We start from the raw sequence: 23,161 nt of genomic DNA, 5'->3' as shown, positions 1-23,161 counted from the left end.
TGCACGTTTCCAATGCTGCTTCATAATTTTCATACTGACGTCCTGAAATGATTTTGCAAGCTCTTTTCTGAATACGTTCTAAAATATATACATGAGTTTTTGTTAAATTACCATTAAAAACCGGTACTCCATAATCTAAAATCGAACGAATGTATCCTTTATATATAAGTAAAAGGTCATCTACAGGCAATCCATACTTCTTAAGGCAACGAAACATAAATAACTTCCTATTACACCTTTTTGTGAGATCGGATACATGTCTATCCCACTTTAGGTTTGATTGTAAAATAATTCTGAGGATTTGTAAAATAATTCCGAGGTCAAGGTCAACTTGTTTGGGAAATAACTGGCTTAATAATGTATATATATATATATATATATATATATATATATATATCACTTTGAATTGAATTGAATTTATCAAACCATATATTCAATCCAATTAAATTCAATTTATTTTGCCAAGCAATAAAAAACATACAGGGTAAAAAAAAAACAGTGTACAAAGTATCACACAATTACAATTACTAACATAGATAAACACAGAATGAATTTACAAACATGACAAAGCATACAATATAAAATAGAATACATATAACATACAAAATACAGACAAAATTTGGTCAGGACCTCAAGGAAGCAAATTGCTTATAAATAGGGGCCCCACAAAAAGAAAAAATTACAATGCAGGAGAAGACTACTTGCAACATTTTAACATTATAAATCATGTCATCTTGGCGAGACCGCCAACAGACCGCCAACAGACCGAACAAGGCCGAATGACTCTGGAGTCGTCTGGTTGCCTGATGGAAGAATAAGGAATTAAGGCTTGTTCAGGTATGCCATGATGTACTGCCACAAAAAGCGATGTTGGATTATTTGTGTGAACATGAATGGTAACTGCGCGCAAAATGCGTTCTTCACTGAGCTCTGTGTGTTATGAGATACAAGCATTTGATGTGTACTACATTTACGTCATCATTGAACAAATGCAGCTGTTAAGCACCTTGTGTAATAATAATTAGATCAATTGATATAGTGCATCTACTATATAAATATTCTCTACTGCCATATCTAGAACAATCCAGGGGGTGTTTTTACAAAACTTGTCATCAGTGACAAATGGCAGTTTTTGTTATAAGCTACTGAAATCCTTGCTTCTGATTGTTTATCAACAGATTTGTCACTGATTTTTGTCATTTGTCATTGAAAAAAGGCTTTGTGAAACAGGTCCCTGGCCTAACAATGGCAAACATTTTATATTAATTAAAGATGAAGTTGAGTTCTGGTCATGCGATTGCATTGTGAAAGAAACGTTGTGGAATCGATCAGAAAAGGTGGATCATCTAGCATATAAGTATTGGTGTGTACTGCAAGGTTCTGGAATCATCAAAATGATAAGAAATTTGGCCCAGTCTTGGTAAAGTTAAAAGCACTGTACACAGAAAGATGTATATGGGACTACACAAGCATGTGGCATATAGCACCGACCCACTTTGTATGCCGATACATCCCATATTTAGAATATTAAGGCATTTGAAGAGCCATGCTTTTCAGGAAACATTTTTTATCCATTGTTCTTCCACACCTGCATAATAACAATGATAACGCTCACAAATTACTATTCACCTCATCCCAGAACTCAACGTTCTCGTAAAAACTGTGTATTTAGTGATGATATAGTGCATGAAGCAAAACGCCTTTGAACAAAAATGTCTCTCGTACCTTGAACTTTTTGTCGGGTTATCGATGTTATGCACAGATGGAAGAAAACAAATGGAAATATTTGATTCACAAACCATTGCGTAGGTCAATACAGAAGTGAATTGCAAATAGGTCAAGATACATAGAACCCAGTATTGATATATCCCATACTTTGAATTGCCCAGTAAATATGCATTGCATATTTGTTCTTCAGATTCTTGTTAAAATACTACTACTGTAGTAGTAATAATAATTAAATGTTATTGTATATCCAGTATTGATATATCCCATATTTTAAATTGCCCAGTAAATATGCATGCATATTTGTTCTTCAGATTCTTGTTAAAATACTACTACTGTAGTGGTAATTAATTGTTATTGTATAGCACTTAACACATAAGCATACTTGCATGTCTCTCTATGCACTTTACAGAGGGAGTTGAAATGGTGTACTGGGTTCATAATAGTGAGATCTCACAAAGTGCTAAATAGAATGTTTTCAAATCACTTTTGAATGAATTTTTCTTATGTTTCTATCACTTGATAGTGGTTAGAACATTTTACCGTATATAACATATTGTAATATTATATGGGCAAACTGTAGTAAAACTAAAATAAACTCAATATTTCTTTTGCAAAAGAGAGCAATTCGTATTTGTACACACTCTAACTATCTTGCAAATTCGAACCCGTTATTTAGTCAATTAAAAACATTAAAGGTTTATGATATACATACGCTTCAAACTGCCATTTTTATGTATAAGTACACTTCCAAAACTCTTCCAGCATCTTTTTTAAACTTTTATTTATTAAATGTAAACGTACACTCATATTTAACTCGACATGCTCATGATTACCATCTTAATAATCCCAAACTTAGTTTAGCCCTACGATCAATTAGACACCATGGACCAGATATTTGGAATAACTTACCAAACCATATTAAAACTAGGACCTCCCTGTATTCTTTTAAAGCTTATTTGAAAGCATATTTGTTAACTCAGTATAGTTTACTAGATCTTACATAGAAATTTAAAAATTATCTAATTTGTTATGTCTTGAATTGTTCTGTCTTTGTTTGTCAACAGAAATGGACCCTGAATACATTTAATATTATCACCCATTACTGAAACCAACACACAATTAATATCAAGGTATTAGTCTCTTTTTATTCCACCAAGCTAAATTTTTGCACCTTGCACAAATGCACTTCTCAACACGAAATATTTCACTAAATTTGTTTTGTTATTTTCGCTCAAAATTAATTCAGCCATGCTCACTTTTAATCACTTCAATTATATCTTATTTAACATTGAATACAATGCAGTTGCATGGGTTGTTCTTTTATTTTGTTAACTCGGCAGAGGCCACGGTCATGCTCAAGCATTTACGCTTACGACATGTGGTCTCCTGCTTTTTCCTTTTGTATGAAACTTTTATTTTAACTAGAAACAAATTTTGTCAAACTTACATGTTATTCATTTATATTTATTTGTATGTTTCTTTGTATTGATATGAAAAAGTGGAAATAAAACAAAACAAACAAACAAACAAACATTAACAAAAATGATATCATTTAATTTGATATACACTGTGCGAAAGTGAAATGTTTATACTACAAAGGCTTCAAACTGACCAGCTGAGCCATTAAAAAAAAGTCCAGGGGGATGTTTCACAAAGATCCTAAGTTGAACTTATCTCTAAGTTGGACTTAACAAATGTGGAAATCCGTAAGCATCTTTGAAAATATTTTGTGATAGTTATGTTAAAAGGCAAAAAATGATGATTCAAATCGTTTATATTTTGTATTATCAAGGAGATATCATGTTCTTGATGTGGAATTTATGGAAAGTCTAAAATACTTGAATTTTTGCTTTGGAATATATTTTGGTTTAAGGCTACTAAGACCCCGTTCTCACTCACTTCGTTGGAGCGCTCTGGAGCGCTCTAACGAAGACCCGTTCCTCAGGAGCGGTTCTTAGGTGAGTGAGAACGGTCAAAGTGGTCCAGGAAGTGGACTTCTGGACCGCTCCAGAAGACCACCTTCCGAGGTGGTCTTGAGGAGCGGGTCTTAATAAGAGCGGTTTGGAGCGCTCTAACGTGCAATGTGAACGGAAAGCGTACTTTAAACGGAAGTGAGCTAGTGACCTTCGGTGCGAAACATGTACCATCCTACATACGGTTTGTATTCCGCGCGCGAAAAAATTGACCTGCTGACCTGAGCTGCCATAGCACAAGACCACTTTGACTCGTGGAGCGGTTTGAGCCATAAAAATCTGCTCGGAGTGTGAACGCTCGCAAACCGTTCCTCAAGACCCGTTCCTCTGGAGCGGTCTAACTAAGACCACTTTCAAAGTGAGTGAGAACGGGGTCTAAAGTCTAGACAAGTAAACATGTTTGTATTTTATGTGACACCAAAAATTCAAGGTCATCGGAATTCCTGAGAAAAGAAAATATTTGTAAAGATTCACAAATATGAAAAGATTCTTTTGTGAGCATTGTGTATGTTCATGTGATCTGTGAAATTCCCATTAACGCCCCACATATTTGTAGGTATTGAAGTATTAAAGTATTAGTATTAAAGCAAACAGGCTTTAACACAAAAGGTGAGGTGGATATCTATTCTAGATTTCCCTTTCCCCTTTTGAGTGCCCCCTTATATCATCAATACTCACAAATTGTTATGATAAAACTGGATCAACAGATCATTTAAAAACTGGTAAAATATAATGCGTGAAAGCCTTCAAAATAAAATATGAAAGCCAGACATGGATGGATATGCGTCATGGCATTCAAACCGTAAGATCTTTAATAAATTTTCAAAAGGAGACTTAAAAGCTTTTTTCTGAATAGTGACTACGGTAGGCTATTGCATTCCCCAATCAAATATAATTTGTAGTGTGACTTTATGCAACTTTGATGTTTGAGTAACTTTGATGCATATCTTTTTATGTATATATTTATCATTGTTTTGCATTTAAAAATGAATTTTGTATTACTGAATCAGTTATTGTTAGTTTTTTTTTCTTTCTCATAAAGATAATAATTCATAATAATTACTTTTACAGGGGGACCTACACCCTACAAGCTCTGCTTCGGCATCCTTCCTTTTCACTTTTAAATTTTTTTTTTTTTTTTTAATGTATTTTATTGTGCAAATTGATCTATGTGAATATGTAAAAATGTACCATCATTGTAAATATGAAAAATTGAAAGAGGAAAAATAAATTAATTGAATTGAATTGAATTGAATTGAATTGAAATAGCATTGTGAATTTTATGACATCTGTCAAGCAGCAATAGGTACTATTAGTCTATTATATAGCTCTTCTTTAGAAAAACATATTTGGTGGTATATTCTCATGTTCACCATATTGCTTTTTAAATGACATATGTTGCTTTTTTGTGGATTGATTTTAGATTACGTACATAGCAAATCATGTCTAATCATATTGTACAATAACCATAATTTTAAAGAGCTGTAGTTGATTCATTTGTGAATAATTCAACAATGTATCCACTTCGAAGAGAAATTCATACAGCTTGCAAATCAACAGCCAAGCATTTGATGACATATTTATGCAAAATGTGTCCCACACATATCATTGTAAAATGAAAAGAAACTGAATAAATATTGTCAACAATATTGTATAACCTTCTCTACATTATTTCTTTATATCCTTTCATTGCAAACATTAAAAAAGTCAAAAATGTGTGTTTGTGCTCTTGATCAGCAAGGCACATATTATAATAATTGTTATTATAATGACAATAATATCTTAATAATTCTAATATTACCGGTAATGGTAACTACAATTATATTGCGCACGTATCCAGCCCATGATCTCAAGGTATGCTCAAGGCGCCCGCAGAGTTGTATTGTTACCCTTGATTTAGCCCAGCTGCCTTAGAACATTCAAGGAATAAACACCTACCAGGTACCCATTTACTAGACCTGTGTGGAGAGTAGCAAATGTAGATTAATGTCTTGCTAAAGGACATTAGTGCCGTGGCGGGACGTGAACCATGTGTGATCTGCAGTCCGGTTACATATCCACTAGACCACAACACCTTTAATAATATTGATAATAATTGGTGTTGATAACTTGAAAATTGAACACCCAGAACATTATTTTACCTCCCAACAATTCATTCTTACCCACATTTATGCTTGTGCAGTTAGATTAGTATTCATATACAGTCAAACCTGCTTTAACGAGTAGCAACCACCTGTATAGAAAGATCACATATTGTGTTTCCTTCATTGAAACCTATACTAAAGGAACCTGCCTTTAAAGACCATTTGTTGATAAGGATGACATTTCATGTTTCCATTGAGCAGTCTTTATATGCAGGTTGCACTGTATGCTATTCTTCTTAAAACATCTTGGAGGTTCTGAAAGTCCCACATTCTACAGAAAGTCAAATCCAATATCTAACATAATATTTTGTTTTGTTTTGCTAGCATCATCCCATTTTCTCTTTCTTTTCTTTCTTTTACTTGTAGGTGTTGACCGCCAAGAAAACATCTACCAGCTCACCTCCCAGAGTAATGGAATGCCCCGCAATGACTGCATCATCACATACAAACTGGGCCAAGCCATTAAGGTGCTAGACATCCTAACGGGGGAGGAAGCATTCTCTCAACTCACCTGCAATACACAAGAAGGAGATGGTCATGGATGAAGACAAATTGTAATGTGTCGTGTTCACATGAGAATTTAAACTGCTTTAAAAAGTACTCTTTGCTACTTATGCCAATTGGCATTAACAGTAAACAGTGACTAAGATGATAACCCCACTGAAATGGGAATGCTACTCATCTTGATCATTAGGCCATATTCGTAATGTCATCAGATTTATTGCACAGATCGTTGGTGAGTGCCTCGTTACAAATTAATTCATTCGCTTGTTATGAATAATTAAACATCAATAGTCAGAATGCAAATTGCATACATTCTGTGTTGTAAGGTATGACAAGCCATAATGTTTGTCCTACCTAGCAACAAATAATATGTGCATTAAATTTGATCACATTACAATATCATAACAATGCAGGAGATCTCAAAATAAGTGAAAATTATTTGTTGAAAAATTTCTTTCAGAAAGATGATCTGTCCAACAAAAGGCTAATGAGATCAGACAAGATTATTACGTCATTGGTTGGTGCCCAATGATCCCCTTTTTCTTATGTTAATTGAGAGCTGAGTTGATGAGGGTCACCTGTCAGTGACCAGGCAGGGAGGTCCATCCCTCCTGGCCAAACTAGTGCAGACAGGTTTAGAGACTTACCAGTGTTGGGAATCGAGAAAATTATTTAATAGCACAACTGCCAATATGATTTTTAATTGAATGTCATCTTCATGTATATTGTTAAAGCTAAAGACGAGTTATGGTCATGCAATTGCATAGTGAAAGAAACGTTGTGAAATCGATCTGAAAAGGTTGATCATCTAGCATAGATGTACTGCAAGGTTCTGGAATCATCAAAATTAAAAGAAATTTGGCCAAGTCTTCATAAAGTTAGAAGCACTGTACACAGAAAGATGTATATGGGACTACACACACGTGCATTTGTATCTCTCAACAGTATATAGATATACTAATTTACCAAATATATCAATTAGTAGGCGGTTTCCTGTCAAAATTTTTATCGTCATGTAAAATTCAAAACATATTCTTTCACATGATTGGTAATAAGAACTTCCATTTCATTTTTTGATATTGAGGCGTTTCCAATACTGGTCTTTACCTTTAATATGGGTTCTGTTGCAATTTTAGGTCATCACTGATATTATTACAAGAGTTGGACCCAGTATTCATTAAAGGTACCATTAACATTTTATTGAGGTGATGACCAATTCCTTAGCCATAGACATAAAGATGTAGAATGTACGGTATGTGAATATTTACATGGATATTCATTATGATTATACCACTCTGTAAATAATAAACTTTATTTCTAACATTTTCTTTGAAACCCTGCCTGATATCTATTTGTTTGTTTACTTTTATAGATATGTTGTCATATGTATTTGCAATGTTATACTGCCATTTTGTCTGATGATAATGATGATGATGAGGATTGAGGATGATGATGATGATGACGATAATTGTGGTGATTGTGGTGGTGGTGGTGATGATAATGATTATGATAATGATGATGATGATGATGATGATGATAATGACGATATTGGTGATGATGATAATGGTGGTGATGGTGGTAGTAATGATGATTATGATGACGAAAATGGTAATGAAAAACTAATGAGCTGCTATAGTATCCAACTTTTCTTGCTTCATTATGTCTGTACCCATAACGGTCTAATATTCAGTTTGGGTATGACTAATTATCATTGGACATGTTAGTGATAATGATGATGATGATGATGATGATGACGATGATGATGATGATAATGGTAATGATGATGCTGGTATGATAGTGATTATGATGATAATAATGATGATTATGATCATGATTATGATCATGATTGAGATCATCAGGATGATGAAGCATATTTTAGAGCTGCTATCATTTTGAATCTTGCATATTTGGTCTGATATTTATGTCCCATTGGAATGTATTTGAGACCAAACGCCCATTATACAAAGTTAGACGCGTAGGTACAATAGACAAACCCACTATACATTTTAACCGGGTGAACTAGTTAACATGACCGAGCATCGGTCATTGGATAACCGTACATCAAAAGGTAACGAACCGATTGACTTTATACGGTACGGGAAGCAATTATAATAAAAGAACAAACTGTGGGTGAAATATTTCTCACGAAAATTACTTTGGGAATTAGAGCGATGCTAGTCAAATTGTTATGTTGGACTGCAGTGTAAATTTGCATCATAGTTTAACCTAGTTCTTTGACTTCCATTTTTGTCGCCTTTTACCTCTCATATTAACTGGGTTACATTTTTAGCGAGTCATTCAAGTAAATTATGTTGTTCTGCAAACTTGGCCGGAAACCGGTCCCTTCTATTCAGCATAGTCCAGCAACCCCCCCCCCCCCCCCCCTTCTCCTTTGTTCCCCCTCTTTATCCCCTTATCTCTCCAGCCTCCCACCTTTTTCTCCCCTCTTCCCTTTTCCTTTCCCAATCTACCTCTCTCAATTTATATCTGTCTTTCTATCTTCCCATCTCTCTATTCTATATCAACACCCCCGGTCCACGAAAGCCCCCCCCCCCCCTCCCCCATCTCTCTCTCTCTCTCTCTCTCTTTCTCTCTCTTTCTCTCTCTCTCCATTTCTCTTTCTCGCAGTTAGTGACGATATCGTTCGTAATGGGCCTACGTGCATTAGTATCAATAATGAATAGGTGTTTGTCATATAAAAATGGCAAATTCATCCATTTTGCTAACTCGAAGTAAGCAAGTCTTCATCCTTCCCATACTCTTTTTATCGACGCATTAAACTAACAAAATATTTTTCGCGTTTATTCAATTATTTATTATTAATATTATGAATGTTGATATTCCTCATTTCTTAAAATTACTATTTTTCGTACATAACATAGAAGCAAAGCATTTTCCATATAGCTTATACAAACTGAACAATAATGATGACAAAGCTTTTTATCATAATATACGAAAATAGTTATATAAAACATAATTAATTATTCATATTTTCACAGTGTATTTGACAAAGTATACCGCTTTTACATACTAGAAAAATAACACCGCACTACACGGTTATTTCATCACCCAAAACTAGAACGAACATTGCTTTATCAGAAGAAAAAATGAATACTCTTTAAATAACAAAATAAAAAATTCATTTCTCAACATATTACATGAGAGTAAAGAGTAAAATCTAAGCTTTAAAATTATGTAGGTCATTATTTAGTTAATATGTTGTACGATAGTTTTAAAAGCTTTCGAAGTTGAAAACGCATTTTGGCCATTATTTTCTGTATTGATATGCCGGTTAGAGCCCTAACTTCAATCTGAAACAATAAGACCCAGACAAGAAGTTTCGGCATGTGTCATTGTTATACAGAATTGATGATTTGACTTTTCCTTTATTAAAACACACAACCCCCCCCCCCAATCCCCACCCCAGGCACGTAACCACGGGGGGGCACCCCCTCCCCCCCCCCCCCCCCAAAAAAAAAAAAATCCAGGATCGGTTGAACTTTTTTAGACCCCTTTTTTGGACCTCGATCGATTAAATGTAACTATGTGCCCCCCCCCCCCCCAAACATCAAACTCTGGCTACGTGCCTGCCCCCCCCCCCCTCCCCACCAACCCAGTATCCTCTTTTATAACTCTTTGGACTCGTGTAATGAAAGATGGCGATAGGAGATAGCTGAATCATTCATGACCATGAATAATTATGAGTAAACCATGAGGTTTTAGCGTGACGTTCCAATCGGAATGTCACATACAGGAAACTGTGTCAATTTCATTTATCATGATTAAAACAATGATGAGTTGGGCACCATTAACTTTCTTATGAGTGGGTGTTAACTGGTCGTGTTTCGTTTCAACGCATTTTTTTGTTTGCCAATAAAGTTGTCGTTTAGCCGTATAAAGCTCTTCAAATCGTACGCCTGTTTTGAAAATTTCATAATGGATTAATAAAATAGACCTCGTAATTGGGTGAAAATAACTTATTGACTCAAGTATATTATGTACCATATATTAAATGATCGTTTCCTTTGTAAACTACAAAACAAACTTCATAAGCATTTGTTTTACATGTTATTTACCGCAATGTCTTTCCAAGGCGTATTTTCTGAAATAAAGCCAATAAAATATTCATGAAAAACCTAACAATCGCGCATGCAATTGGAGCAAGATTTGAATAAGGATTGTGTTAACTCCAAAATCAATTATTCGTCATGTAAGATTTCAAAGTTCTTTAATCACATCCAAAAGGAAAATTTACCTGTAATAGTTTAAATGTCTAGAGTTCAGACATCTTCCTCGGACGCGAATTATTCATCATTTTGTTTTCGTGATGTAATAAATGAATCGATGAAAAGTCATGCTTATATTCATCTTTATTGTTTCTTGATCCCAAATTCATTATTATGTAATGTTTAATATGTTCAATATTTTAAATATGTAATATCATCATAATTATTTCGTTTGTTAAATTATAAAGCACAAAATAAAGATTAATTATTCTTACTACTATTGTTATTATTATTATATAATTTCTAAGAGGAAATTGTTATTAAAACTATGTATCATGATTGTTGTAACTTATAGTTCAACATTACTCTGTATTTTTATTAAGCGCTTGTAATATTGAGCGCTTTATAAATGTAATATATTATATTATTGTTATGAAGACAAACCAACGGATCAGAAAAAACAAAACAAAACAAAAATACACAAAACAAATCAAAACAAAGCAAATCAAAAAGTACTGAGGAAAGGTTAATTAAAAAGAATATTCCATTCTTTACTTCGGATCTCATTCGCTTAACTCGTCTGGCGGACATTCTTCCTGTTGTTTCGAGTCTCTCTAGGTATTACATTTCACTTTCGTCCCGTACTCCATCAAGTCAAGTCTAAGATGTATTATTTACGGTAGCCGACATCAAATTAACCCATTAAGCTTGAGGACATTAAAGAGAATCGGTAATGAACGTCTGACGTAGTCCCACGTATTGACTTTTTAAATCTGATTTCTTCTTGTTTGCCTGTATCAATCACGCTAATGGGGGATAGTGGACCCCTTTGACGTTCACTAAGACACTATCACTGCGTCGTCCGGTGTTGGTGATTGCTATCTTTTTTCACATCTTTGGGCACCGCCCATACTCCTTCCATCGAGATAGGGTGTTGGGTGAGGTGGGGGAGGGAGGGAAGAGAGAGAGAGAAAAAAAGAGAGAGAGATGGGGGTATATAGAGAGAAAGAGAGATTATATAGAGAAAGACGGAGAAGGAGAGAAGAGAGAGACAGACAGATAGAAAGGAGATAGATATATATATATATATATAGAGAGAGAGAGAGAGAGAGAGAGAGAGAGAGAGAGAGAGAGAGAGAGAGAGAGGAGGAGGAGAGATAATTTATAGAGAAAGAAAAATAAGAGAGAGAGAGAGAGAGAGAGAGAGAGAGAGAGAGATGGAGAAGGTGAGAGAAAAGGAAATACATAATAATAGACATGATACATAGACAAACAGATAGATAGATAGATAGACAGAAGATAGAGGGAGAGAAGGATGAACATTCCATGCATTATCTTTAGAAATTTACATAATACAACTTCCAAAGAAAAGCCTTGCATTCTAGTTCACCAATCGCCCTGCACGGTGCACTATGACGTAACATAAATTGTCCCGAATACGGCATTTCATCAATAATCAGGGATACAAGCACTCTTAATTTGGTAATTATCGCGCATCTGCCAACACCGAAATACCCCTTAAAATTAACCTGTTTCAGACGGAAACCAGATGGTTCCTATTTCAAGCCTTTCAAGATTTGGGCATTCAAGTAGTTATATTTTAAGAATTTTCGGATAAAACTTATGTGGGTTAAATTTGCACAACTTCAACTTCTGTTAGTTTCCGAGCATTTTAATTAAGGCGTATCCTCTTATGCCTGATGGCTTGAAACCTCCGAGCTTATATAGTGGCGTATCCATAAATTGCTGAAAGGGGGGGGGGTGGTCCTCCCAAATCGAGGGAGTGAATTTTGATACCAACTGAGAATCGAGTTTTAGCTAGTGGTCCTATCTTTGACCCCACAAAAAGGGAGGGGTATATGCTGTTAGTGGATACGTCACTGCTCAAGTTAAGAACCTCCTATTCTGCAAACAATAATGTTTAATAATTTCGTTGTCTTTGCAGAAAATTTTCCAGATTTGTAATCGTCTATCAGTATGAGTGTGCCTGCATGGATGCCTGACACACAAACCAGTGGTGATATCCAGAATGGATTAACACGGGGAGGGGTGGGGGTGCATCTGCCATAGACCCTTTGCAACCTTTCTCCTTTTTTTATGGCCTCTTCAAAATGTGAGTGGGTGGTGATCACCATGCACTGACCGTCCATCAGAATAAAATGTTAATTAGATTGTACTTGTTGCAAGATGATGCTTAAATTGTAAGATTTCAGACACATTTTATAAGACAGTGATCAAATAATAATAATAATAATAATAATAATAATAATAATAAATTTATATAACGCAGCTTTTATACAAAATATATTCAGCTGCGCTGAATCAATAAATATGACATCAGATTGGGAAAAAAAAAACTGATGAGCGGGGCCCTTGCAAATATCATCATGAAACCATAAAAATAAAATTAACGTTGTGATTAGATGAGTTGTACGTGAGCTTAATTATTTTGTATGAAGTCGTGATTAGAGGATTAATGATTGTCCTTGCGGTGTGGCATCCGAAGGCCTGTTTTCATCAGCTCGAGATTGCCAAATATCTCGTTATTTGGACTATCCCGATCGTAAATTATCCAGTTAATTTGCGTCTTCATCAGCCCGAAGTTGCAATTAGCGAGATATTTAGTCGAGATAATCATTCCAATCTTGGGCTATAGTACTGTTTTCAAAATATCACGCTATTTGTCCGGTGCGTCTTCACCTGCCCGAAGACTCGCACTCTGAGCACAATATCTCGAGCTAATTTCTCGAGCTCGAGTTTCAAGTTTCGAGGTCAATTCTCGAGCTGATATCGTCGCGATTTGTAACTTTGGGATTATTTCCCAAATCAGTAATAGCGGAATTATTAGCAATCTCGAGCTGATGAAAACAGGCCCCAGAGACGAAAGGATGAAGAGCGCATCCCCCCACCGCTCGAATATTCAGAACTCATAGTAATGAGGATGTTTTGACGCATGTGCGTATAATGAGTAGTTTCAGGCACAAATCCTTGTTACTTGTTGTGCGTAACAGGGTGTCTGATCTCAGGGATCTGTGAGACTATCCAGACTGCACGGTCTACTGAACACCATAGGCTCTGTACTTTAGTTCCTCCTGACACAGCCAGAGACGGACAGAGCTAGGCTCGGCTCAAAGCTTTAGGTAATGTGTTTAAATGTCAAATTAGAGTCTGTTCTTGAAGACTAGTTCATGACTACGAAAGCCGTCATGAATGAACGTCGGCTTCGATTCGTAAACAATGTGCAGTTCGTGACGATGCCGAAGGAAGCTATAATATCACGTGCTCACCATGCTAAGAACATGTGAGACTTTACAGGAATAGTTGTATTTTGATTTTCTTTCGATCACAACATCAAATCGGTCTTCACTGTCTACAACTACCATCATCATCGTCTTCACGCCCAGTATCATTTTGCATCGATGTGAGCATTATCCTCATCCTCGTCATCAAATCCATCATCCGAAATCGTCCTCATCATCATCCTTTTCATCCTCTAAATCATATTGTTTTGTTGACCATCTACCTGCACTCATCACCATCATCTCGCGATCATCACTAAAACAGTTCAACCCCCACAAAATAACACTCTCGACATCATCGTCGTGGCCATCAGCATCGTATTCATCCGTTGTCATCGTACCTACCGTCCTCCTCATCGCATCGTCGTTCGATCAAGTCGACATTTATGAAAACGGAAACGGTTGGAGTGAATCAAGCGGTCATCACTGAAATAGTTTAACCCCCACAAAATTACACCCTCAAAATCACCATCGTCGTCATAAGCACCGTATTCATCCGTTGTCAGTGTCGTTGTCGTCCTCCTCATCGCATCGTCGATCGTTCTTATCATCATTCATGAAAACGGAAACGGTTGAAGTGAATCTGTTTTATGGGAAACCTCCTGCCATGATGTATCGCATATGCAGTGATACGGAGAAGGAGATGGTGAGTCAAAAAATTATCATCATTTTTTCCCCTCAAAAATGTATATTTTGAAGTGACTCGGTAACATTATTGAAGGTTGATGAAAAAACTGCGTAATTCGTGAACGAAATGTTAATTATTAAATTCCTTCTACTGTACTAACCTTATAACATGCAAACAAATCCTGAAACAAGAGTCAAACCACAAAGATATTTAGATCTATGGTTTTCTTTCTCTTTGTGAAGATTTACATTCACCTAAAATGTAATTAAATTGTGATGATTATAGTTGGGAGAATTGAGGAATCAATCAGATCGGTTTTCCCAATTTTTACCATTAATAAAGGTCTGTTTTTTTTCTCAAACTTTCAGATTATCTTTAATTGTATACAGTCATTTAGCATTGAGGTCACTAGAGTCTACCTTAGCATTATTTTCTCTTATCTAAACAATGTTCTTAACAAAAAATATATAATTTAAACATTTTTTTTATGATTTTGGTTATGTATAATATTCATCAGACGAATTGTTTAATTTCAGAAGATATTATAGGCAATCGTGATTTGCTGGTACATATCGGTGACTTTTCTATCATTTTTGTATATCGATATTTCGCTCGTAGGTCTGTTCATGGAGCAGTAGTTAAGAACGATAGAAAGACAAAACAGATATAGAGTGTTTGGAAGAGAAAGAAAGAGAGAGAGAGAGAGAGATAGGGAGAGAGACAGATAGAGACAGAGAGACAGAGGCAGAGAGAGGCAGAGAGAGGCAGAGAAAGGGTGGGAAGGGGGGAGAAAGAGAGAGAGGTTGTGCTTCAAAGATTGACAAAGAAAGAGAGATAGGCCATAGAGGTTGGAAGAAGGAGAGAGCGAGAGAGAGAGAGGGAGAGAGAGAGAGAGAGAGAGAGAGAGAGAGAGAGAGAGAGAGAGAGAGAGAGAGAAGTGACATAATAATGAGGTGGGGGCGTGCAACAGATCTCAAACTGATATTGCATTTTACATTCATCATGTTCATCGCCCACGAATGTTGCTGGTGAATTACCTTAATTTCGATAAACTCCCTTCCCGAAACCTAACATAAGCAAAAAGAGTTGGTGTCATTTTCAGAAGCATAAGAGGATGCTTCCACCCCCCCCCCCCCCCCGCCCCCTCCTTTCCCCTTTGACCCCGCCTTTGACCTGAGATCGCTCTTATTCTTGACGGGTTTCTTGGCACAACGCGGCTCAATGTTAATAGTTCCTGGATCTAAGGGCGCGATAGTCAGAACTACCATGAAATGTCATTCAAATTCAGATTTTTGTTATGTCATTGCTTTTCACAAACTCCACTCGTGTCCGAGTCACGTTTGACACAGAAAAAAATCTTGCTAAAAGGTGTGAAACATTACGCTGGGATTTTTTGGTCTGTCCCCCTTTTAAAAAAGTCCTTCGGTCTCAGAGCATGTTCATTGTCTTCAAGTACTGAATTCCTTCTCTTGTATATAGGTACAATCGTTTTAATGTTTTCGGCCTATAATTGTGATCTTCGCCTAATTATATTCTAACCGAAAAACACACAGTTCATGTTATTGACATTTCTCACACTGCTGGGTATTTTCAAGATGAAGGACGCTTAAAATGGCGGTCTCCTGCACTTTACGATTTTGAAATTATTTTCAACTATGTTTTTTTAAATGTATATTATGATACGATTACATATGTATTTTGACTTCTGTTGAAAATTTACCTAGTTTGTATATTACTTGTTATTATGTTGAAAATGCAGAATTAAAATCAAACAAACAAAACAAACAAACCAAAAAAACTTGCGAATACACTCTCCACTGCTTGAAGGCACAGGGGAACTGATAACACTTGCAGTGGATCTACGGCAAGCGGGGCTCCCCTAATAGATTTTTCGTCTCCTTCTGGGAGGGTGTATTCCGCCCTTTTAATGGATACGCCCTTGCCCTTGATATCACCACGAAAACGTCATTTAAATTCGAAGAAAGAAATCAAGGGAGAGTACTTCCTCCCCCTTTGTTGTTTTCTGCCAATTAAAATATCACGTTCATCGGATTCAGATGATTTAGATGATCTTGGCCCTTGCGACCTTAACACGTAAAAAGCCGTGTCATCCTCAGTTTTTCCATTGACGAATCCCACTAAATGTCTGTCATAATCATGATAATGTGACTCATTTAAGCCCACTTATATCATCGCCAGACAGACGTAAAACCGAACGATAACCTACAAAATAATTGGCACTCGAGGTAATGTAGTGTTTTATCGTCGGGAGGGGTGGAATTCTCACCCCTATTAGGAACTGATGTACGCAAACCCTACCTTATAGAATGGATAATGCCTCTTTAAATGGGGATATTTCCGATTTCAATTCATACAGTTTATAAGGCTTTTCTGAAGGTATTATTTGTCTCCTGAAGACAAAAAGTAAATGAAATACTCGCAGTGCCCTTATACTGTTTGATAATCCCAAATACAGTCAAACCTGCTTTAGTGACCACCTGTATAGAAAGACCCCCTGTCTACAAAGACCACATTTTTTGTTCCCCTTGACAATGGTTTCTAGTTTGAAACAAGGAACCTGTACATAAAGACCACCTGTCTATCATCGTCTATTTTAGTATCCCATCTAAGTATTTTGCCCAGCAAAGCTCTTCATTTATTTTATTCATGCTCACAATCCTTGAATAATTAGTGCCCTCATTGATTCAACCCACCGACCGAACAATCATAATAGTTCCAATTTTACAGATACCTGTATGTCTGGAAAGTTGAAATACAGTCATAGCAATACAGGGTTTTCTTGTGTTTTAAATAATTTCAGTTTCAGTTATATTTTTCATTTGCAACAGAACAGTGAACAGTTAATAAAAAAATTATTTAAAAAAAAAAAAAAAAAAAAAAAAAAAAAATCAGTTTTACCTCCTCAAAATGGCAACAATTATCAATCTTATTTTCCACTCATTCGTAGTTTTGAAGAAAAAAAATGTTTATCAAAAATAATAATGAACCAATGTGAAAGAAACATGCAAAATTTAACTGAAAATATTGCCAATTTGTACACGAAAATGGTGATTTTATATTTATACCGGGTTGCCAATTTAGAGAACTTAATGATTAGTTACAATTAAATTGCTCTTATTCGAGGACGGGAGAACGTAGTGCTTTGGAAATAGGCTTGATTTTTCGTAATATTTTGATCCTTCTGCTCGTGAATAAAGTGTAATTCATAGCATTCTGGATCAAAATATAATGCAAAAAAGTCACATAAATAAAACACTGTACTGCTATGGGTTAATAAGTTATCTCCAACGAGCCAAAATAAACACGTGAAAATCAATGCTACTCCTATATGTTACATCATTATAATGATCATTACATAATTTCTTGTCTGCGCCCCTGTACTTACGTCAGTCAGTGGCTGGCATATCGACTTTTCATTTAGTGACATAAAGTAGACGTGCATTATAAATATCAATTTGAAAGGTCACTACAGTTTATAGGCGATCATATTTCACGTTAACACATACCAGCGTCTATCATAATTATAACAAGAGTATAATTATATAAACGTAGCCGACTAGGGGGGGGGGGGGGGTCGCTCCCTATTGAGGGGGAAATTGTGAAAAAACATAATTTATTGGGCGTAAAATTTTTGCCCCCCCCCCCCCCCCCTCACATCCCTTCATTGTAACTTTGAGAGTCCTGGTGCAGTTATCGCGGGAAAAAATATCTTATGAATAAGCACAACTTTCTGGCGTAATATTTTATGGTTTATAACAAAAAATGATACCAGGAAACTAACCCCTCCCGCGCCCCCTCGTTCTTCCTGAAAATTCTGGATCTGCCCCCTACGAATGTGCTATTCTTTGAGAAATATAACTATTCCAGGAAAATGCACGACCTACGCAATAACGATTATGGATATCATAATTATAAGGCTTCTCAATGAGCCAGTCTATTTATACATATTATATAAATCCATATTTTGCACATTGCCATGAGCATGCCCATTACAAGCTTTTAACATTAGTTTACCCCTTTTCTTCGGTTGTAAATTTAGCGCTTAGAGATGTCGGTGGAAAGCGCTTCAAGAGTACCGTTTATATTATTATTATTATCATTATTATTATTACTATTATTAGTAGTAGTACTTTTGTTATTATTATCATTACTATTGTTATTATTATTAATATTGTTGTTGTTGTTGTTATTATCATTATTTTTAATATATTGTAATGGGATCCGGTTGATTTTCTCGAAAGTCTTTGGAATCGTGCTATGGTTCTTTAAAAAAAAATCTAATTGAATATAGACAGCGAGGTAAGAGAAAAATAACCGATATGCGGAGTTTTAATGAAACACTTTCGTCGTATTCAATAATGGAAATAATATAATATTCCGTCACAGACTATTATTATTGCCCCGGATTATTGCACTTCGAAGGTATAATCATACAGGTGCATTATTACGTACATAATAAATGACCGAGTTGATATCTACACCTTTTATGAATATGATGGTATTGATTGCCGAACAAAGAATAGACAAAATTATGGAATGCAGGAAATTGACGAGCATGAACGCGTCTGTGGTCAGGCTGAAATCGACGAATCGTGAATAGTAGTTGTTAAAATCAGACTAATTTTAGTTGAGAGGGGTAAAACATTATCATTGAAATTAATATCATTTGGGCAGCGAGGTGTCCACAATTTTGTTTTTGTCGTGCATTTTTATAATGAATTGAAATTTTTGGCAAAACGAAATGCCTTCCTTTTATTTGTGTTTTCTCGCTTGCTTCGGTAGCTCGCAAAATTTCGAACCTCGAATAACGACATTCGGTCGAGAGGCGTCGACCCCTCTCGAAAACGGACCTAAACGTTTATGAATAATCTACAGATATTATGTCTAAATACCAATACATTTTTTTCAATTTATCATACAAATTAGTTTAAACGGATGAGAGTACTTTTTACGTTATAAAAACTGCTAATCCAAATATTTATGATCAATTTAAGGTCTGAAATCACACACTAACCTCCTGTCAAAGAAACGGAACTCGTAAACGCTTTTAAATGGGAAAACGCTTGAATGACGTCAACGTGACGTCACAATCACAGGTAAAGGCTGGAGTCGTCGCGAACTTTTCCGAATCGGGAAATGAAGGATGATTTTTGTCGGCGGAGAGGGAAATTATTCTCGTCATGGCGAGAGCGTATATGGAATGCTAAATGAAATGGGATGTCAAGTTTGGTATACGGTAGGTCCGGTTTTGCGTAGGCGTCTCGTATTATTGACGAGGAAGGCGAAATCAAATGCCGGTGAGATTGAAGATAAAGTGGGATGCACGCCAGAGAATCAAAACAAGAGATGTTTGGTTTCTTGAGATGAACTTGGATGCTGATTAAATCTGGAAAGGGACGACAATAATCTTCTTTCTTTATCTAGAAACGTATCCGTCTCTGTCGGGTAATGCGTAGTCTGGGTTATGAGAGAAAGAATATTAGGTTCCAAAATATATACGGTATCCAGAATAATGCCAATCGTTTATCAATTTCGTATAATGATAGCTTCTGATTAGAAAAACAAGTAATATGACCATAAATATTCATTTGGAAATATTGCAATGAAGAGATTAGGCCTAGACCTTAAGTTGTATCAATAATTAGTAAACTTGTTCATTGGTAATCTAATTAGTTGAAAAATTATTCAAAATAATGTAAGATTAAATGGAAAATACTCGATATGTAATCCCATCTGACAAAATGCGCCTCGGAATAGAATTTCTAGATAGACGGCGCTATAGAAATGCCTAGGCCTATTATTATTATTATTACTATCTATTTTGGGAAATCTTTTCTACTTCCCCCCCCCCTTGTATTGAATAAGTTTTAATTTTCAACAACAAATATAAAATCAGAAAATGGAGGCCTTTCTCCTCCCCAATGTACCAATCAGATAAATAACATGATATAGCCCAATATAATATCAGTTAGATTTATCAGTGAAAATAACAAATAACATGGACTCAAATACGAGTAATCAGAGATGATGATAAGTTAAATATTAGTCAGATAAGATGCCTGAATTTATTAGTATTTGTTATTAAAAACCCTGAATAGCCAATCATTTTATATTAAACCCCCGCACGAGACCTGAACACCTGTTGCATTGCCTCCTTCAACACGCACACAAAACGATGGTAAATAAAATTCAATAATTTCAGCGCTGTTCTGGGACTTTGCAACGGTGCGTCGGTGTTATTCGTGTTTCTCATGAGGAAACGAAATCTATTTTCAGAAATTCATAACAAATAGAGGAGACGTTCAAAACAAGGTCATCTTTCACCCCCCCCCCTTCCTCCCCAGTGCAATACAAGAGAACAAAATCAGTCACTCTTTTGACTTTTGCACTTAATTATCTATGTTACACTATAATTTTGAAATTGATTATCCGTTGTTATTATTAAAAGCCATTTTTTTGATTATGATCAATAAAATGTAATACAAATTTGAATTTGGAATTAAATTCGAATTTTGGATTTGAATTTGTGTTGATGTCCGATGTTGAAAATGACATATTTGTATTTGTGTCAGAATTTTATGCACTCGTAGTAGTCACCATGGTAACAAACTAACCATGATACGTCATCGAGCTCATTTTGCTTATTGACCATTTATTATTACACCTCAACTCTAGCCTTCTCTCTCTCTCTCTCTCTCTCTCTCTCTCTCCCTCTCTCCCTCCATGCCTCTGTTCCCCTGCCTCTGTCTGCTTCTCTATGTATGTATGTTTATGTCTCTGTCTGTCAGCTAGTTGGTCTGTTTCTGTTTGTTTCTCTCTGTCCGTTTACATCTATGTCTTATTCTGCGCTCCATGACTTGTCTCTCCGTCTACCTGGATTTCTCCGTTTGTTTGTTTCTCTCTGTCCGTTTACATTTATCTCTTATTCTGCGCCCACTCTCTCTCTCTCTCCCTCATCCATCTCTCCAATGTCCATCTTCTCTCATCCAACCTCTCATCCCAATCTAGTTTGTTGACGTCATTAACAGACGTGCTTTGAGTATCAATCTCCTTCGACAGCTTATCAGCTCTAAGTGAATCCCATTATCGTGTTAAATGGCAATTACAGGAAGCATAAAAAACAATGCCCTTCCATCCATGAACTAATCAATGGAAAAAGATCGATGTACCCAGGAGAAATCTGATGGTGCAAAGACGTCTCTAGAACTTTCCAAGGAATGTTAAGAAAATTAATGTGATGTACTATTCCTAGTATACTCTTGAGTATATAGTGGTGATGATAGAAATGATGAATTTGCATTTAAATTACCGGTCTGTTATTACCAGTTTCTTTGTATGTAAAAGAGTATATCATGTTTGGTGTTGTTTTGAATAAAAAATGAACTTGAACTTGAAAAGTATGCTTGGCCCCGTTTAATAAGACTTGTTAAGTTGTTATTAATCAATAACAAGACAGTGTCACGATTTCTATAACAAAAAATAAAAAAAATAATGCAACGATTTCCGTAGCGTCCGTAGCTTATCGATAAAACAGTTATTGCAACTTGTTATTGATAATAATTTTTTTGAAAATGAATTACAGAATTGATTACAAATAAATCGTCGCTGTTTTCACGAAGTGACGGTTGTGAAAAAAAATTGCATTCACTTTGCGTTACGATTTTCCTCACTATACCGTCACTTCGTGAAAACAAGGACGAAATGATGCAAAAATAATGCAACGATTTTCGTAGCGTACGTAGCTTATCGATATAAGAATTATCGCAACTTGTTACTGATAACAAGTTCGAGGAAAATTAATTGCAGAATTGATTACAAATGAATGGAAATTATTAGGAATGTAGGGAAATGGATGCTGTTTATTATAGCGAACCATTAAAAAGACGTAAATGTATGGAGCTGCAATTCTTTTTGAGGCATTTCTTTTTCAGCAAGTTTCCAAATACATTTTTGAAAAACTAATTGCGCGCAGTGGTCTGACCGTCTGAGTTACTGATATTTCGTCAAAGACAAACAAGCCTGTTTCTGAAACCACGATCCTGATCTCGGAGAAAGTCAACATCATAAAAAAAACATGACGTATATTTGGCGAGTTCTAAAGTATCTTGATCGCGCTCGCATTTCGTGAAACGATTTAAGTGTCGGATACTAATTTAGAAATCGCCTTTTTTCAAATAAGCAAAAGTGGAAGCAGGGAGAACGGTTTACTTAACGTGACGCTAACGATCTTTATTTAGAATTACAAGAGATTGTTACAATATTTTGAAATTAAAAGATGATGTTGAGTTCGGGCAAAATGATTCATGTATGTGTATATCGCAGTTGCGATGTGATCTCAAAAGTGTTGCTTTTGAAGTGGTCTCATCCCGCCCCCCCCCCCCCCACTTAGGGTACGCATAATATGCTCGTTCCCTCTTTTTGAGATCACCCCCTATCTGAGGACTGCCAACATTTCCGAACCCCCCCCCCCCCCTATCGCGGGCTTTTCGCGGGCTTTTCCTGCCTTAGAGACCCCCTTAAATACGGAAAAATGCTCAATGTACCCCCCTAAATTCGGAATAATTTCTCAGGAGTACAAAGAGATGAGAGAAAAAAAAAGAAAAACACCCCCTTTTTTTTACAGTAATATGTCAGTGAT

General features: G+C 35.9%; 1 protein-coding gene across 1 annotated transcript in view; it reads left to right on the top strand.

The window, feature by feature from the left end:
• The window catches only part of LOC580415, a 32,674-nt gene extending 26,052 nt beyond the window's left edge, over window positions 1-6,622 (top strand). Inside the window, exon 6 of the mRNA XM_030988572.1 lies at window positions 6,212-6,622. Within this exon, the coding sequence (XP_030844432.1) occupies window positions 6,212-6,390 (179 nt within the window). The 3' untranslated portion in view covers window positions 6,391-6,622. The remainder of the gene's footprint in view (window positions 1-6,211) is intronic.
• The last annotated feature ends 16,539 nt before the right edge of the window (window positions 6,623-23,161 follow it).

Source organism: Strongylocentrotus purpuratus, unplaced genomic scaffold (assembly GCF_000002235.5).
Source record: "Strongylocentrotus purpuratus isolate Spur 01 unplaced genomic scaffold, Spur_5.0 spur5_scaffold_17, whole genome shotgun sequence".
NCBI lineage: Eukaryota > Metazoa > Echinodermata > Echinoidea > Camarodonta > Strongylocentrotidae > Strongylocentrotus > Strongylocentrotus purpuratus.
This window is presented reverse-complemented; position numbering and strand designations above follow the sequence as displayed.